Raw genomic sequence first — 16719 nt, forward strand, 5'->3', positions numbered from 1 at the left:
TCAGGTCAGGACAGTATACTCTAATAGCAGTATGCTTTACTGACCTAAGGAAAGAGGTTTTGACCTCTGAAAGCTAATTTAAAAATGTGTTAGTCCAATAAAATGGTATCTTATTTTCCATTTTTTTGTTTTATTTGTATTTGCTAATTTGTAAAGTGATTTGATATTTCTCTTTTTTTCAAATTTACATCTGCTATCTTTATATTTTGTTCAGTATTGGGGGATATGCACCACTGTTTCTTTACCCCCTAAACTGTACCATTCCTTCAGTTTGTAGTATAAGCCAGAATGCTGAATGGTCATAGATTTCTTATGATCGTCAGAACAGCGCAGAACATTCAGCCCGCCAGCCAGCGCTAAAAACTCTTCTGTGCTTTTGTATTCCAGGTTACATTTCGGACAAGAATTTATCACTGTAATATTAACAGCCAGGGAGTAATCTGCCTGGACATCCTGAAGGACAATTGGAGTCCAGCACTAACCATTTCTAAAGTTCTCCTTTCAATCTGCTCACTTCTCACAGACTGCAATCCTGGTAAGAAATAGCTAGCTTTTAAACAAATTGGTCTTTTATTCATAAATTTGTAGCATCAGTAATGTAGTTTTAAAGGGATATTGATATTTAAAAATATCCTAAAATGCTGTATTCCCAATATTATACATATATATTTTGACTAGAAATTACTAGGGGTCTATAAGCAGCAGCAGTCAGCATATTTAGTGACATGCCAGCTATGGCATTTAAATAACATATTCAGTGACACTGGTTGTATATATTCACTTCAGACTTCCATTGCCATATCAGAGCAAAGGTTCAAGTCCAACTGTGGCCAATAAGTGCTTAGCAAAATCTCCATAAAGTAGCTAGATATGTGCTGCTTTCCCCAAGTCTACCTTGTTAATAGCCGTCTATGGACTTTTCCTCCAGGAACTTATCTAACCTTTTTGTAAACCCAGCCAAGCTAATTGTTTTTGCCACATCCTCCAACAATGAATTCTAGAATTTAATTGTGCATTTGAATGAAAAAAATGTTCTCTAATTTCTTTTAAACATGCTATTTAGTAACTTCATGACGTGTCCCTCATTCATACTTTTTTTAGAGTTTTATTTACCTGTTCCGCTCAACTCATCATTTCATAGACCTATCATATTTCCTCTGTTGTCTTTTCTCCAAGCCAAAATATCATTGCCTCTTCTCGTCCCTCATTGTGGAGTTGTTCCAGCTCCTTTATCATTTTATTGACCCTTGTATCTTTTCCAACTTTACCTTACAGTATTCAAGGTGTGATTATACCATATATAGGCATTGTGATACTTTTTATTCTCCATTCCTTTCCTAAGAATTCCTAACAAGTTATAGGCTTTTTGACTGCTGCTTAGAGAATGACATGGGGAAAAAATTTGTCCCAATCCCTGCGAGTTCGGTTCCCATGCCCAAAACCCATCTGATCCCATCCGCACAAGCCTTGAATAGTTATGATTTTATATTGAACTTATTTTATTAAAGTTTAAAAAAAAACAATATTCTGTACAATTGTCATTTTATAAACACAAATAATATAGAGCGAGGATCAACAAAACACCTGTCTCCCCTCCCCTTCACAAATATCCCCTCCACTATCGAGAAAACTGAACAATCCAAATTACTATAGAATGCTACATAGCAAAATCAAGGTAACAGAATACTTCAGTCATACATAGCAGGAATAGTGTTAGGGTAATTTAACTAGGGCAGGGGTGTCCAATGTCGGTCCTCGAGGGCCGCAATCCAGTCGGGTTTTCAGGATTTCCCCAATGAATATGCATGAGATCTATTTGCATGCACTGCTTTCAATGCATATTCATTGGGGAAATCCTGAAAACCCGACTGGATTGCGGCCCTCGAGGACCGACATTGGACACCCCTGAACTAGGGCAACTACCTCCTGGTCAGAGAGAGCCCTAAGCGAGCTAGAATATAAAGAACCATGCCTAGGCTTTACAGTCTCCAGTTATGGCTAACACCAGCTCTAGCAGGATACATATTTCAAATCTGATATATTCTAATCCCAAAATAGAAAATAACATTTTTTTCTACCTTTTGTTGTCTCGTCATTTTATTATTCAAATCATGTTAGTCTCAGGCACTGGTCTGGTCTTTGTCTTTTTTAACTCACTTGCTGGGTTTCCTGACCATTTGACTTTTCTTCTTTCCCCATGCTCACCATCCTTCTATCTCCGTGTATGTATTGTTCCCCATGTTCAGCATTTCTCTTCTCTGTCTCCTATATGTCCATTTCTAGTATTGTTTGGTCTAAATAACTACATGAACAGGCTACACACCCCCTCAGCTTTTTCTTTTATCTCTAGAGGCCAAGGAAAAAAAAACTACCAGACACAAAAGTGTAGTTTAAACATTCAAGGTCTTGGGAGTTCTTGGCATCCTATTAATTGGTAGGAAAACAACCAAGAATCTCACCAAATTACAAGTGACTGGCCATTTTATTTGGATTATGACATCATCAATTAATTCATTATTAAAAATACCTAGTTTTTCCATCTTCCAATTAAATTACAATTGCTTCACTAGGATCCAATGATAACTTGCATACTCCAGCAATGTTCTGTTGGTTCTATTCAAGTCACATGGTTTCTGGTTAATGATAGTAATTTTCCATAGCAAAAATAATGACTTCACATCACATGCTATTGAATCACAAGACATCCCAGCAGTACCAGAAGCAAATACTGGGAATCTCAAGTTTTGTTTATCAAGCATTGCCAAGGAAACGGTGTGATATCGAGTCAGTATGACCACTAGCCTATGTTTATCCCAGGACAAGCAGGCAGGTATTCTCACATATGGGGTGACATCATCGACAGAGCCCGGATGCGGACGCCTCACAAGCAGACTTGCTTGAAGAAACTCGAAGTTTCGAGTCGCCCGCACCGCGCATGCGCGAGTGCCTTCCCGCCCAGCGCAGGGCGCGTCTCTTCAGTTCTCAGTTTTCTGTGGAGCCAAGAAGTCCGTCTTTGACTCTCTGTGTTTAACTTTCTTCCTTTGTGCCTTCTCTCAGCCGTGGTTTGTGGGTTTTTTTTTTATTTTAGTTTTTAAAAAAAATTTTCTTCTTACGTTCGTTTTCTGGGACAGGCCGCTCGGCCGCAGCCCAAGGGATTCGATTTTGCGGCGGCTATTTTTCCTTCTATGTCCCGGCCTGCCATGGGCTTCAAGAGGTGTAGCAAGTGTCAGCGTGCGATCTCTCTTACGGACCCTCACGGATGCTGCCTCAAGTGCCTTGGGCTGAAACATCATCCTAGGTTGTGCCTGCCTTGCCAAACACTTCAGCCTCGTGCATTTAAGCGGTGTTGCATTTTGGTGGACAAGCTCTTCGAGATGGAGTCTTCTACTGATCCCTCGACTTTGAAGGTGTCTTCGGCCTCGACTCCCACCGAGGCTCCTTCTGTGCCTACTGCTTCCACCTTGAGCCTCATCAGACCTTTGTCGTTTGCAGCGGCTCTTGCTTCGACGTCATCTGCTGTATCTTCCCCTGTTTCCTCAGGTCAGATAGCTCAGCAGTCGGTTCCACCAGTGGTGATTAAAGTGTCTAAGACTCCCAGGTCGAAGCACACTCACACTACCTTGAAGGAACCTCCAGCCAAAGCAGGTGGTCCGGTTTCAGATGCGGATCCATCCTTGCCGGCTTCTTTCCAGACCATGTTACTGAAGCAGTTTATTCAGTTCCTTACTAACATGGGATCCAAACTGCTTCCTCTTATCCAGCCTGAGCATTCAGCAGACTCCCGCGAGGTCGAGCCACTTCCTTTGCCCCAGTCTGAACTTACACACACTTTGCAGGGAGCAGAGTCTCTGCGAGTGTCTGGTCTGGCATCCAAGCACGTCCTCCAACAAGCCTCTGGAGCTTCGATCTACAACCTCTAGTCCTATTCATGCATCGGCTGCCCACGTCTCCTTGGCAAAGTCTCCTCGATCCTCAAGATCTGGTTCCAGACACAGTTCTCACCGACATTCGAGGCCTTCATCGAGGCATCCTTCCAGGCATAGTTCTTCTTCTCACGACAGCCCATCTTCCTCGAACCCTCGATCTATTCCAACCTCCATCAGACCACTGACTCCTCGCTCGAGGTCTCCAATGCCGGACCTCGAGGATGTCCCAGTCTCTATTGCCTCGTCCAAGTTACCAGGTTCTTTTGATGCCTTTTTCCCTGCCGAAGCTTCATCTTCGACACAGGCTGCCTCGACGTCCTCAAGTCCTTCTTGAGGCAAAGCAGTGGCAGATCAGCTATCTTTCTCGTCTTTCCTGCGACAGATGGCTGTAGACTTGGATATTCAATTGGATACTGGCTCCAAATATTCTAAGAAGTATCTCTAAGTCATGCATCTTCCTCAACCTACGGCAGAGTCTCTTAAGCTTCCACTTCATAAGCTTTTGAATCAGACTTTTGGTCGTTGCATGGAAACACCTTTTTCCATACCAGCTGTTCCAGGAAAATTGGACTCTAGATATAAGACTGTGCATCGCAAAGGGTTTGACAACTCTCAGTTATCTCATCAATCCCTGCTCGTCGAGTCCTCCTTGAAAAGGTCCCATCCTTCCAAGGTTTACGCCACCATCCCTCCTGGAAGGGAAGGGAAAACTATGGACAAATTTGGACGTCGCATCTACCAGAATGCTATGATGTCCTCTAAAGTCCTCAATTATAATTTTCAATTCATCACTTACTTTGAATTTCTTAATTCTCTTCTACCAAAGTTTTTGGAATTATTTGGATACCCAAGTGCATTTTGAGTTTCAGGAAGTCATTGCTTCTTTATCTCAATTACGTCTGCATCTCCTCCAATCATCTTATTATACCTTAGAGTTATCTGCCCGAGCGGCTGCTTGCTCTGTAGCTATGTGTCGTCTTGCCTGGCTTCGTACCATTGGCATGGACTCTAATCTTCAAGACCGCTTGGCTAACATTCCTTGTGAGGGCAATGACCTCTTTGATGAATCTATTGAGGCAGCCACCAAGAAATTATCTGACCATGAAAAATCATTTGCTTCTATATTCAGACCTAAGCCAAAGCCAGCTCCTGCCAAGCCTGCACGCCCTGCTCTTATCTATCAAAGGCGTTTTGCTACCTAAGGCTCTCAGCTTTTTTGACTGTTTACAACAGAGCATAACCTCCACCGTTCTGTCTCTGTCTCCTTTTCCCCCTATAGGAGGTCATCTCCATCATTTTTACAACCTATGGACAATAATTACATCTGACCTCTGGGTGCTTACCATCATCAGGGAAGGATACTCTCTTCATTTCACTCAGGTTCCACCAGAGCTTCCTCCAAGAGAGTATCCTTACAATCCACCCCAGACCTCCCTTCTTCTTCAGGAAGCTTAAGCTCTGCTTCGTCTCCATGCCATCGAACCAGTTCCCTTGGAACAGCAGAACAGGGGGTTTTACTCCCGTTATTTCCTTGTTCCGAAGAAGACGGGCGATCTGCGGCCCATTCTGGATTTCAGGGCTGATCCTCATAGCCCCTCGGTGGCCCAGTCAACTGTGGTTCTCCCTTTCACTTCAGCTCAATGTTAAGGAACCAATGCCACTGCAGATCCTCCCATCTCTTCTCACACAGAGTCAAGGATCTTCGTTACATCCCAATCTACAGTCCTTGTACCGGACAGCTCGGTATCTTTTGAGATCTTCAGATCCTGTCCATCTCATTTTGGATTATCATGAAAACCCAATTGACCTGGTGGTCCTCCAGGACAGGGTTGGGAACCACTACCCTAGAGGAAAGGAGGGACCAGGGAGATATGATTCAGATGTCCAAATGCTTGAAAGGTATTAACGTAGAACAAAATCTTTTCCAGAAAAAGGAAAATGGTAAAACCAGAGGACATAATTTGAGGTTGAGGGATGGTAGATTCAAGAGCAATGTTAGGAAATTCTACTTTATCCCAGGACAAGCAGGCCGCTTATTCTCACATATGGGTGACGTCATCAACGGAGCCCGGATGCAGAAGCTCGCAAGCAGACTTGCTTGTAGAAACTAGAAGTTTTGAGTCGACCGCGCATGCGCGAGTGCCTTCCCACCCAACATAGGTCGCGTCGCCTCAGTTCTAAGTTTTCCGGAGCCGAGAAGTCCATCTTTGACTCTCTGCGTTTAACTTTGTTACTTCGTGCCTTCTCTACACCGCAGTTTGTGTTCTTTCCTTCACGAATCGCTGTTTTTCTTTTATTTCTATTTTTTTAAAAATTTTAATTTCTTCCGTTCGGCTGCCGGGGCAGGCCACTCGGCCGCAGCCCAGGGGCTTCGATTTTGCGGCGGCTATTTTTCCTCCTATGTCCCGGCCAGCAATGGGCTTCAAGATGTGTAGCCAGTGCCAGCATGCGATTTCCCTCGGACCCACATCGTTGGTGCCTCAAGTGCCTTGGGCCGGACCATCAACCGAAGTGCGAACGCTGTGCTACTTTTCAACCTCGAGCCCTTAAATGTCATCACATTTTGGTGGAGAAGCTCTTCGGGATGAATTCTTCCTCCGCTCCCTCGAATTCGAAGGCGGCCTCGACCTCACCTTTGACCGAGATTCCTCCTGCTTTTACTGCTTCGACCTTGAGCCTCATCAGACCTTCTTCATTTGCAGCGGGTCTCTCCTCGATGACTACTGCTGTATCTTTCCCTGTATCCTCAGGTCAGATAGCTCAGCAGAAAGTTCCAGCGGTGGTGCTTAAGGTGCCTAAGACTTCCAAGTCGAAGCACATTACTGATATGGGACCAAATCTTCTTCCTCTCATCCAGCCTGGGCATTCTGCAGATTCCCACGAGGTCAAGCCTCTTCCTTTGCCTCAGTCTGAGCTTGCACACTCTTTGCAGGGAGCAGAGTCTCTGCGAGTGTCTGGTCTGGCATCTAAGCACATGAAGCAAGGAGCAGAATCTTTGCAAGTGCCTCGGCAGGTATCCTCACACTCTGTACAAGGAGCAGAGTCTTTGGGAGTGTATCGAGATTCCTCCACCAAGCCTCTGGAGCTTCGATCCACAGCCGCCAGCCCTATATATTCCTTGGCATTGGCTGCTTCTGTCACCGAGATGAAGTCTCCTCGATCTTCGAGATCTGCTTCCAAGCACCATTCTCACCGACGATTGAGGCCTTCATCGAGGCATACTTCCAGGCATAGTTCTTCTAAAGAACATCCCTCTTCAACTAAGCCTCGATCTACTCCTACTTCTACTAGACCGCCAACTCCTTGATCGAGATCTCCACTTCCACACCTAGAGGATTCAGCGGTTTCGATTGCTTCGTCCAAGTCTCCATATTCTTTTAATGCCTTTTTTCCTGCCGAAGCTTCATCTTCGACACAGGCTGCCTCGATGACCTCGAGTCCTTCTCGAGGCAAAGCATTGGCGGATCAGCTATCTTTTTCATCTTTTCTTCCTCAGATGGCTGTTAGATCTTCAGTTAGATGCTGGTTCCAAATACTCTAAGGAGTATCTCGAAGTCGTGCATCTTCCTCAACCTCCGGCAGAGTCACTTAAGCTTCCTCTTCACAAGCTTTTGTCTCAGACTTTTGCCAGATGCCTAGAGACCCCCTTATACCATTCCAGCTGTTCCAGGCAAATTGGACTCTAGATATAAAACTCTCCATTGCAAAGGATTTGACAGCTCACAGTTATCTCACCAATCCCTGCTTGTGGAGTCATCCTTAAAGAGGTCCCATCTTTCCAAGGTTTATGCCACCGTTACTCCTGGAAGGGAAGGGAAAACTATGGACAAATTCGGACGTCGCATCTATCAAAATTCTATGATGTCCTCTAAAGTCCTTAATTATAATTTTCATTTTATTACTTATTTTGAGTTCCTCATTACTCTTATGCCTAAATTTTTGAGTTATTTGGATACTCAAAAACACTTTGAATTTCAAGAAGTCATAGCTTCTCTATCACAATTCAGATTACATCTCCTCCAGTCTTCTTATGATGCCTTCGAGTTGTCTGCCAGGGCGGCTGCTTGTTCTGTAGCAATGCGCCACCTCGCTTGGCTTCATACCATTGACATGGATCCTAATCTTCAGGATCGCTTGGCTAATATTCCTTGTGCAGGCAATGACCTCTTCGATGAATCTATTGAGGCAGCCACCAAAGAAATTGTCTGAGCATGAAAAATCCTTCACTTCTATTGTCAGACCTAAGCCAAAGCCAGCTCCTGCTTTTAAACCTGCACGTTCTCCTCCAATTTACCAGAGGCGTTTCGCTCCAAGAGCGGCTCCTTAAAATCACCCTCCTCCTAAGAATCAGCAGAATCAGAAGCAACAAAAACCTCAATCTTTTGCTGCACCTAAGGCACAGCCTTTTTGACTGTTTAAAACAGAGCATAACCTCCACCGTTCTGTTTCTGACCTTTCTTCCCCCTATTAGAGGTCGTCTCCATCATTTTTACCACCGATGGGAAACAATCACATCCGACCTCTCGGTGCTATCCATCATACGGGAAGGATACTCTCTTCATTTCACTCAGATTCCACCAGAGCTTCCTCCAAGAGAGTATCCCTCCAGTCCATCCCAGACCGTCCTTCTTCTTCAGGAAGCTCAAGCTCTGCTTTGTCTCCATGCCATTGAACAGTTCCCTTTGAACAGCAGAACAGGTGGTTTTACTCCTGTTACTTCCTTGTTCTGATGAAGACGGGCGATCTGCGACCCATTCTGGATCTCAGGGCTCTCAACAAATTTTTTGTCAAAGAAAAATTTTGAATGTTGTCCCTGGCGTCCCTTTATCCCCTTCTAGATCAGAACGACTGGTTATGCTCTCTGGATCTCAAGGAGGCCTATACTCATATTCCCATTCATCCGGCCTCCCGTCAATATCTCAGATTTCGGGTGGGGTATCTACATTATCAATACAGAGTGCTGCCCTTTGGCCTGGCTTCCTCTCACAGAGTGTTCACCAAGTGCCTGGTAGTGGTAGCAGCAGCTCTAAGGAACCATGGTCTTCAGGTATTTCCTTACCTAGACGACTGGCTCATCAAAGATTCTACATCTCAGGGGTTTATTGTAGTGACCCAACAGACTACGTGGTTCCTACAAAGTTTGGGATTCAAAATCAACTTTCCCAAATCCCACCTTCAACCCTCCCAGAATCTACAATTCATCGGAGCTGTTCTGGACACTATCCAACTCGGAGCATTCCTTCCACAACAACATCTGGAAGCTCTTCTTCAACTCTGTCATACAGCGTCTTCCCGCTCTTCCATCTCAGCGAGACACATGATGGTACTCCTAGGTCACATGGCCTCCACAGTGCATGTGACTCCTTTTGCCAGACTTCACCTCATAATTCCTCAATGGACCCTGGCATCTCAGTGGGCACAGGTTTGCGACCCACTTTCTCGACATATAGCAGTCACTTCTTCATTGAGACAGTCTCTCCGCTGGTGGATGCTCTCTTCCAATCTCTCCAGAGGCTTGCTGTTTCAAATGCGGGGGGCCACAGAAGGTCCTCACAACAGATTCCTCAACCTACGCTTAGGGCGCTCATCTCGATGGACTCCATAGTCAAGGCAACTGGACCAGTACGGATCGTCAGTGTCACATCAATCTGTTGGAACTCAGAGCAATTTTCAAGGCTCTCATGGCTTTTCAACATCTTCTTCATGACCAGGTAGTCTTCATTTGGATGGACAACCAAGTCGCCATGTACTATGTTAACAAACAGGGAGGAACGGGATCTCTCTCCCTTTGTCAGCTCTGAAGGTTAGGGACTGGGCAATCCGCCACAACATCTTCCTCAAAGCTGTCTACATCCAAGGGGTGAAAAATTGCTTGGCGGACAACTTGAGTCGTATTCTGCAACCTCACGAATGGACTCTCCATTCCTCGCCTCTTCATCTCACTTTTTCACAGTGGGGAACGCCTCAGATAGACCTCTTTGCAGCTCCCCACAACCACAAACTGCCTCAGTTTTGCTCCAGGATATACTCTCCCTATCGCCTCTGCTTTTCTTCTGGAATGGACGAATCTCTTCCTATATGCATTTCCTCCATTCCCTCTCATACTCAAGACTCTGGTCAAGTTGAAGAACGATCATACCACCATGATTCTGATTGCTCCTCGGTGGTCGAGACAACCTTGATACTCTCTTCTACTTCAACTCAGCAGCAGGGAGCCATACCTTCTACCAGTTTTTCCATCTCTTCTTACACAGAGTCGGGGATCTCTGCTTCATCCCAACCTATAGTCTCTGCATCTGACAGCTTGGTACCTCTCAACATGACTCCTCTTCAGTTTTCTCAATCTGTAAGAGACATTTTAGAGGCTTCTAGGAAACCTGCCACTAGACAATGCTATCTCCAAAAATGAACTAGATTTTCTACGTGGTGTTTTTCCCACAATAAGGAGCCTCAACATTCCTCCTTATCTTCTGTTTTGGATTATCTTTTGCACTTATCGACTTCTGGCCTCAAGTCTACATCAATCCAAGTCCCTCTCAGAGCAATTGCAGCTTTCCATCAGCCTATTGAAGGGAAACCCCTCTCTGCTCATCCAGTGATTTCCAGATTCATGAAAGGACTTTCAATGTCAAACCTCCTCTCAAACCGCCTCCTGTGGTTTGGGACCTCAATGTTGTTCTTGCTCAATTCATGAAGCCTCCTTTTGAACCAATAGATACAGCTTATCTGAAATATCTCACTTGGAAAGTGGTGTTTCTCATTGCCCTCACTTCTGCTCGAAATGTCAGTGAACTGCAAGCTTTAGTTGCTGATCCACCTTTCACTGTCTTCCATCATGACAAGGTGGTTCTCTGTACTCATACTAAATTCCTACATAAAGTGGTTTCAGAATTTCATCTCAACCAATCCATTGTTCTTCCAGTGTTTTTTCCAAAGCCTCATTCTCATCCTGGAGAATCAGCTCTTCATACTCTGGACTGTAAACGTGCTTTGGCCTTCTATTTGGAACGCACCAAACCACACAGAACTGCTCCTCAACTTTTTGTTTCCTTCGTTCCAAACAAGTTGGGACATCTGATCTCTAAGCGTACCATCTCTAACTGGATGGCTGCTTGTATTTCTTTCTGTTATGCCCAGACTGGATTACCCCTACACAGTAGAGTCACAGCCCATAAGGTCAGAGCAATGGCAGCTTCAGTAGCTTTCCTCAGATCTACACCTATTGAGGAAATTTGCAAGACTGCTCCTTGGTTCATACTTTCACTTCTCACTATTGTATGGATGTTTTCTCCAGATGGGATGGCCAGTTTGGCCAACCAGTATTACAAAATTTATTCTCCTAAATTGCCAACACTCCCACCATCCTATTCTGGTTAGCTTGGAGGTCACCCATATGTGAGAATAGGCTGCCTGCTTGTCCTGGGATAAAGCACAGTTACTTACCATAACAGATGTTATCCAGGGACAGCAGGCAGCTATTCTCACAACCCACCCACCTCCCCTGGTTGGCTTCTCTGCTAGCTATCTGAACTGAGGAGATACGCCCTACGCTGGGCGGGAAGGCATGCGCGGTGCGGTCGACTCAAACTTCTAGTTTCTACAAGCAAGTCTGCTTGCGAGCTTCCGCATCTGGGCTCTGTTGATAACATCACCCATATGTGAGAATAGCTGCCTGCTGTCCCTGGATAACACCTGTTACGGTAAGTAACTGTGCTTTACGGAAAGGGTGGTGGATGCCTGGAATGCACTCCTGAGAGAGGTGGTGGAGAGGAAAACAGTGACGGAGTTCAAAGAAGCGTGGGATGAACACGGAGGATCTAGAATCAGAAAATAATAGTAAATATTGAACTAAAGCCGTACTGGGCAGACTTGCATGGAATGTGTCTATTTATCACCTTTTGGTTGAGGATGAACTTGGGGGGAGAGGGGAATTGGGGGAGGGATCGAAGAAATAATGGATCTAAAAACAGGAGAGGGAGAGAGATGGTGGACAATGGGATTTAGGAAGAGATATTGGATAGGAGGGTAGTTGGAAAGAGAAAGGGAGAGTGGTGGAACCTGGGGTGGTGGGGAAGGAGGGAGAGATGCTGGATGAAAGGGGTAGGTGGATCTGGGGATGGAGATGGAGATGAAAAAAAGGAAAGATGCCAGACCTCCGAGGGAGGGAAGGGAAACAGAAGGGGAGGACAGAGATAGATGGATGGTTAGCACGAAGAAAGAAGGAGATCCTGGCAAGTGAGTTATCAGAAGACAACCAGAGCCTGGGACCAACAAGATCTGAATAATGACCAGACAACAAAAGGTAGAAAAAATAATTTTATTTTCTATTTTGTGATTACAATATGTCAGATTTGAAATGTGTATCCTGCCAGAGGTGATGTTAGACCGCAAATGTGAGCTAGGATTTAACAGAGAGAGCAAAAGTCTTTTTTGTTTATTTTGTTTACACCACAGCGCCAGTGTGGGTAGGAGAGGGCAAAGGGGGTGAAGAGGCTATAAAATAAACCCACCAGGATGTTTGAAAAAAATACCCATTTGGGCTGGAAAATCGAATCAAATCGAAAAATCGATTCAATAGACTGAATCGAATCAAAATATTTTTTCCTGAATCGGGCAGCACTACTACAAGCTGTCTGGCAACCATAGGAAAATAACCCACTAGTCCAGGAATAGTGTAGATTTATATGAAAGAAGATTAGCAAAGATAAGAACCTAATCTTTTGTCCTCTCTCTCCCCCCCAATATGCAGCATTTTTCTCTCCTCTCTCCCCGACAACTCTTGTTGCATCTCTCCCTTCCTCCTCATGTCCAAGACTTCATCCTACCTCCTCTACCCCAATGTGCAGCCTCTTCCCTCCCTAAGGCCTTGCTTCAACAGTTTGCAGCAGTGATTCCCATAGGCTGCCTGCCACTAACCCAGAAGCCAAGCTCTATTTTAACAAGAGATGGGCGCATTTCTGAAATAAAGCGAAGTCGCCTCCTATCGGCCAGCACAAGCAAACAAAACTTCAATCAAAACAGTGGGAGCTCTATCACAAATAACCCCAACGCTGAACTTGCACTACCACTCTTAGTTGCCAGCTCAGAGTGCTGTGGTTGCTTGGGCACTCCAAATATTGAACCAATCCTACAATGTGTCCAAGCAGGGTTTATTGCCTGTATGTTCCTTAAAAAAAGAAAAGAAGTGGTAGACATCCAGGCATTTTTAATTCATGATATTAAGGAGGACATTTTATTAAACCATGCATGGCAATTCTGTGTGTAAATAGCAGAATGTTCTTGAATAGATTGCACATATTCAGGAGTGTGTGTTAGGCTGCTATCTGTTGGTTTTGTGGTCTCCCTTATCTCTTTGGTGACTTAACACTTAAAAATTTTAAATAAAAAAATTGTATACTACCCTTCTTAATTAGCTTATTTTGTCCGTGTAATTTTGTGAAACTTGACACCTACAAGTCTTGCAAAATTGGTACTCACACACGTAAAAACAGTGTAGGTTTGAGAAATTGATGCTTCCTCTATCTCCCTGATTCTATAATATTGTGCCCAAATTTCCACCAAAACAAATTGTCTAATGAGTTCAGAAATATTAGGGTGGAAATGACGAGCATACAAATTTTTGAAAACTTCCAATTAACATCTTGCTGTGTGCCATTCTATAAAGCAGTGACTAACTTCAGTTACATGTATCTGAAAAAGGGATGTGAAGGGATGTGTTGGGGGTGTTCCAGAAAGTTGGGCATGGATTTATAGAATTTACCCCAAAGTGTGCCTTAAGTTGGGCACTAGCATTTACACCTGCTTTAGCAGGTGTAAGTACAGCACACACATTAGGTGTGGGATCCATGTTAAATGCCATTCTACAGTACAAAGGGCAAGCTCCCTTTTATATATTAGCACTTACCACTCAAGTTCTTTAGTGTCATTTTTTGAATTCCTTTCTATATATATTTAAATGCCGGGTCCTGCATACTTTCTGTTTCTGCAAAGGCAGGACCCAGCAGCGAGGAAGGCCTGACAAATTGTAAGCTTCCCTCCCTCCCTCCCTGCCCAATAAAATGGTATTATTTGTTTTATTTCTATTTGTTAATTTGTAAAGTGGTGATTGTTATGTATCATTTTTTCAAATTTACATCTACTGTCTTTATATTTTGCACAGTATTAAGAGACATGCGTCACTGTTTCTGTGGTGTTGCATTGTATGAGAGTCTGGTTTCTTGGCGATTCAGTTAAATTGTCTACATATTTCTATTTTTAGTTTGTGATTCTTCCATATTTCTGTGTTCTTTGTGTATGAAAAGGACATGGTTTTCTGTTAGCATTGACTGTACAAGGTCAATTGACTGCAGGATCTGGCTTGTTTAGTTTTACAATGTATGTGTTGGTGTTCTAGTGCTCACAGCAGTGTTTAAGATGTTGCCTTTTCCTAGGTGCACCCTTGTTGTGTGACTCGTGGATTATTACTAAAAATAACTTTTTTTTAATATAATGAGGAGGGGGGTTGTTAAAAAATGATCAGCACTGGCTGTCATATATACTAGGTATGCCACAGGATTTAAATGACCCTATTCTAACCACCAAATTTCCCTGTCCTGCCCCACCCTGCTACTTTTTCATGACACCCAGCTGGAAAAAATTTCTGGGGAGAACACCAACATCCCCTCCTAGCCATCCAAATTAATAAAAAAGAAAAGAAAATTTGTGGAAACTGCAAGAAACTAAACTAAACAAAAATTTTGTCCTTCCCACTCCTAGTACAAATGCATGTAACTCTACATCTGGATGCTATTCACTTCTGTGACTCCAGTGTCAAGGAATTTGTGCCCTCTGTGTTCAGTGTTTGTCGCCAGCATTTTCAAAGGCTTCTCAAACAGTTCAAGTTTGTATAGCTGCTCTTGAACTTTGTTCTTAATATTTCTCATCCTTGCATTATAGTGTTGAAATCTGTTCTTGAATGGTTGACTTAGTTCTTCCCCATGGGTTATAGTGTAGTAGATAGTAGTCGTCATTCAAGAGAAGGGAGCCTACATAGATTTTTGCTTATATTTTGATGTACATAAAAGCTGTTGTATTTTAAATCAGTATTTACTATGTTACTGGGTATTTTACTTGTTTTTATTTCCTTTTCAGCTGATCCCCTGGTTGGAAGTATTGCCACTCAATATATGACCAACAGAGCAGAGCATGACAGAATGGCCAGACAGTGGACCAAGAGATACGCTACATAAATGGGATTCTCTCATACTATTGTGGTTTTCTGTTTTTGTCTGTGATGAAGAGAGCTGCTTGTGAATTTGAAGGGGTTGGGGAGGTGGGAGCTGGTAAAGAGTAGGATATTTCTATAACAGATTTTATTCAGTCTTTTATTTGCTGAAATTTTGTTGTTGTAACTTAAGGTATCTTGCTACACTAAACAGAATTGATAATAGCATATTCAGACACAGACATTGGATCCTCAGTATTAACTCATATAATACAGCAAAGACTGTAACTTGGGTTTTATTTTATTTTATGATTCAGTTATTTGCAGTATATAAAAGATAAAAAGTTAATTTTGTACAGATACATATGATGATTTGGCATTTTATGTATAGTCCTTCCAGAGCATCAGAATTATTATGTTTTTGTAAAAAAAATTAATAAATTGGGATCAATTTCCCTTGGAGGAGAGTATTATTAATAATACATTTTATCAATGCTGTCATCCCAAGTAATATAGAGAAGTGGATACCTGGCATTGTGTGGGAAGCAAGAATTAGTAAGATATGTTTCTTTATTTTAGAACCCACTCGGCTTTCTTGTGAAAAGATTAAAGGTTTTAATTAAACTTTCTGGATACCTGTAGTAAAATACCTTAAGCTGTTTAACTGTAAAGGCGTTACTAGGAGTCACTCAGTGGACTGGGTCTATGTTGTGGGCTGTTTAAGTCTGCATTTGTTACTGTGCTAATAAAAAAAAGTAAAACAAAAACTACTAGAGCCTTGTAACTTGCTTTGCTAGTTTGGTAAGAGCTTTGAAATGTTTTCCTTTTTGGTTCCTGTGGATTTTCCATGAATGTAACTGTGGCAATTGTTACTGTTCATGGACAGGTAGGATAGTGAAGTTTCCTGCTTTGCTGATATTTTAAGCTTTCCTCAGACTTAGTCTATCAGTGTTATACAAGGGCTGTCTTACTGACTAGATTATTTTGGACAAATTTCTACACAAAATGCTAATTAGCCAATAAGACTTTTTCTGTTCCCAAATAAATGGTCAATATCAACCTCTTAAAATGATTGAATCAAGGTGAAAGTGTTCTTTACATAATGGCACTGGGAAAAATATAACCATAAAATATGCTATATACAAATTTGTATTCAATATTCCTGCTAGGAGTTCTTAGGTATATAAAAGAACACTAATACATCTAGAATATGTTTTTAGCTTTTAAGGAGGATTGGGAGATTAGGTATAATTTATGAATGAAGAATCAATAAGGTATTTGTGGAAGCCCATTAAAAGCAAGCAATAGAATGAACCATTTCTCTAGTGGACATTTCATTTTGTGCTCTGTTTGTGCCAGATGTGAATAGCAATTTGTTAAAGAAGTTGTTGAATTAACTTCTAAAGTAGCTGTTGCTGTTTTGCTTGACTGTAACCATCAGAGTGCCTTCTGCTGTCATTGACCACTGTGAAAGCAGCTTACCATGACATATACCGTAGGTCATATGTGATTTGGCCAGAGGTAGTCTGCTGCATCACTGCATTCTAACTCCAAAGCAGGGCTTAACAACACTGGAAGGGTGCTCTCCAT

At 42.9% G+C, this 16719-nt stretch overlaps 1 protein-coding gene across 2 annotated transcripts in view; it reads left to right on the plus strand.

The window, feature by feature from the left end:
* UBE2E1 (ubiquitin conjugating enzyme E2 E1) overlaps nt 1-15899 on the plus strand; it is a 102023-nt gene extending 86124 nt beyond the window's left edge. For both annotated transcript variants that reach the window (XM_033929947.1, XM_033929946.1), the window contains exons 5-6: nt 388-535; nt 15057-15899. In XM_033929947.1, coding sequence (XP_033785838.1) covers nt 388-535; nt 15057-15154 — 246 coding nt within the window. In that variant the 3' untranslated portion in view covers nt 15155-15899. The remainder of the gene's footprint in view (nt 1-387; nt 536-15056) is intronic.
* Nucleotides 15900-16719: the final 820 nt, after the last annotated feature.

The sequence above is a fragment of the Geotrypetes seraphini genome, chromosome 2 (genome assembly GCF_902459505.1).
Source record: "Geotrypetes seraphini chromosome 2, aGeoSer1.1, whole genome shotgun sequence".
NCBI lineage: Eukaryota > Metazoa > Chordata > Amphibia > Gymnophiona > Dermophiidae > Geotrypetes > Geotrypetes seraphini.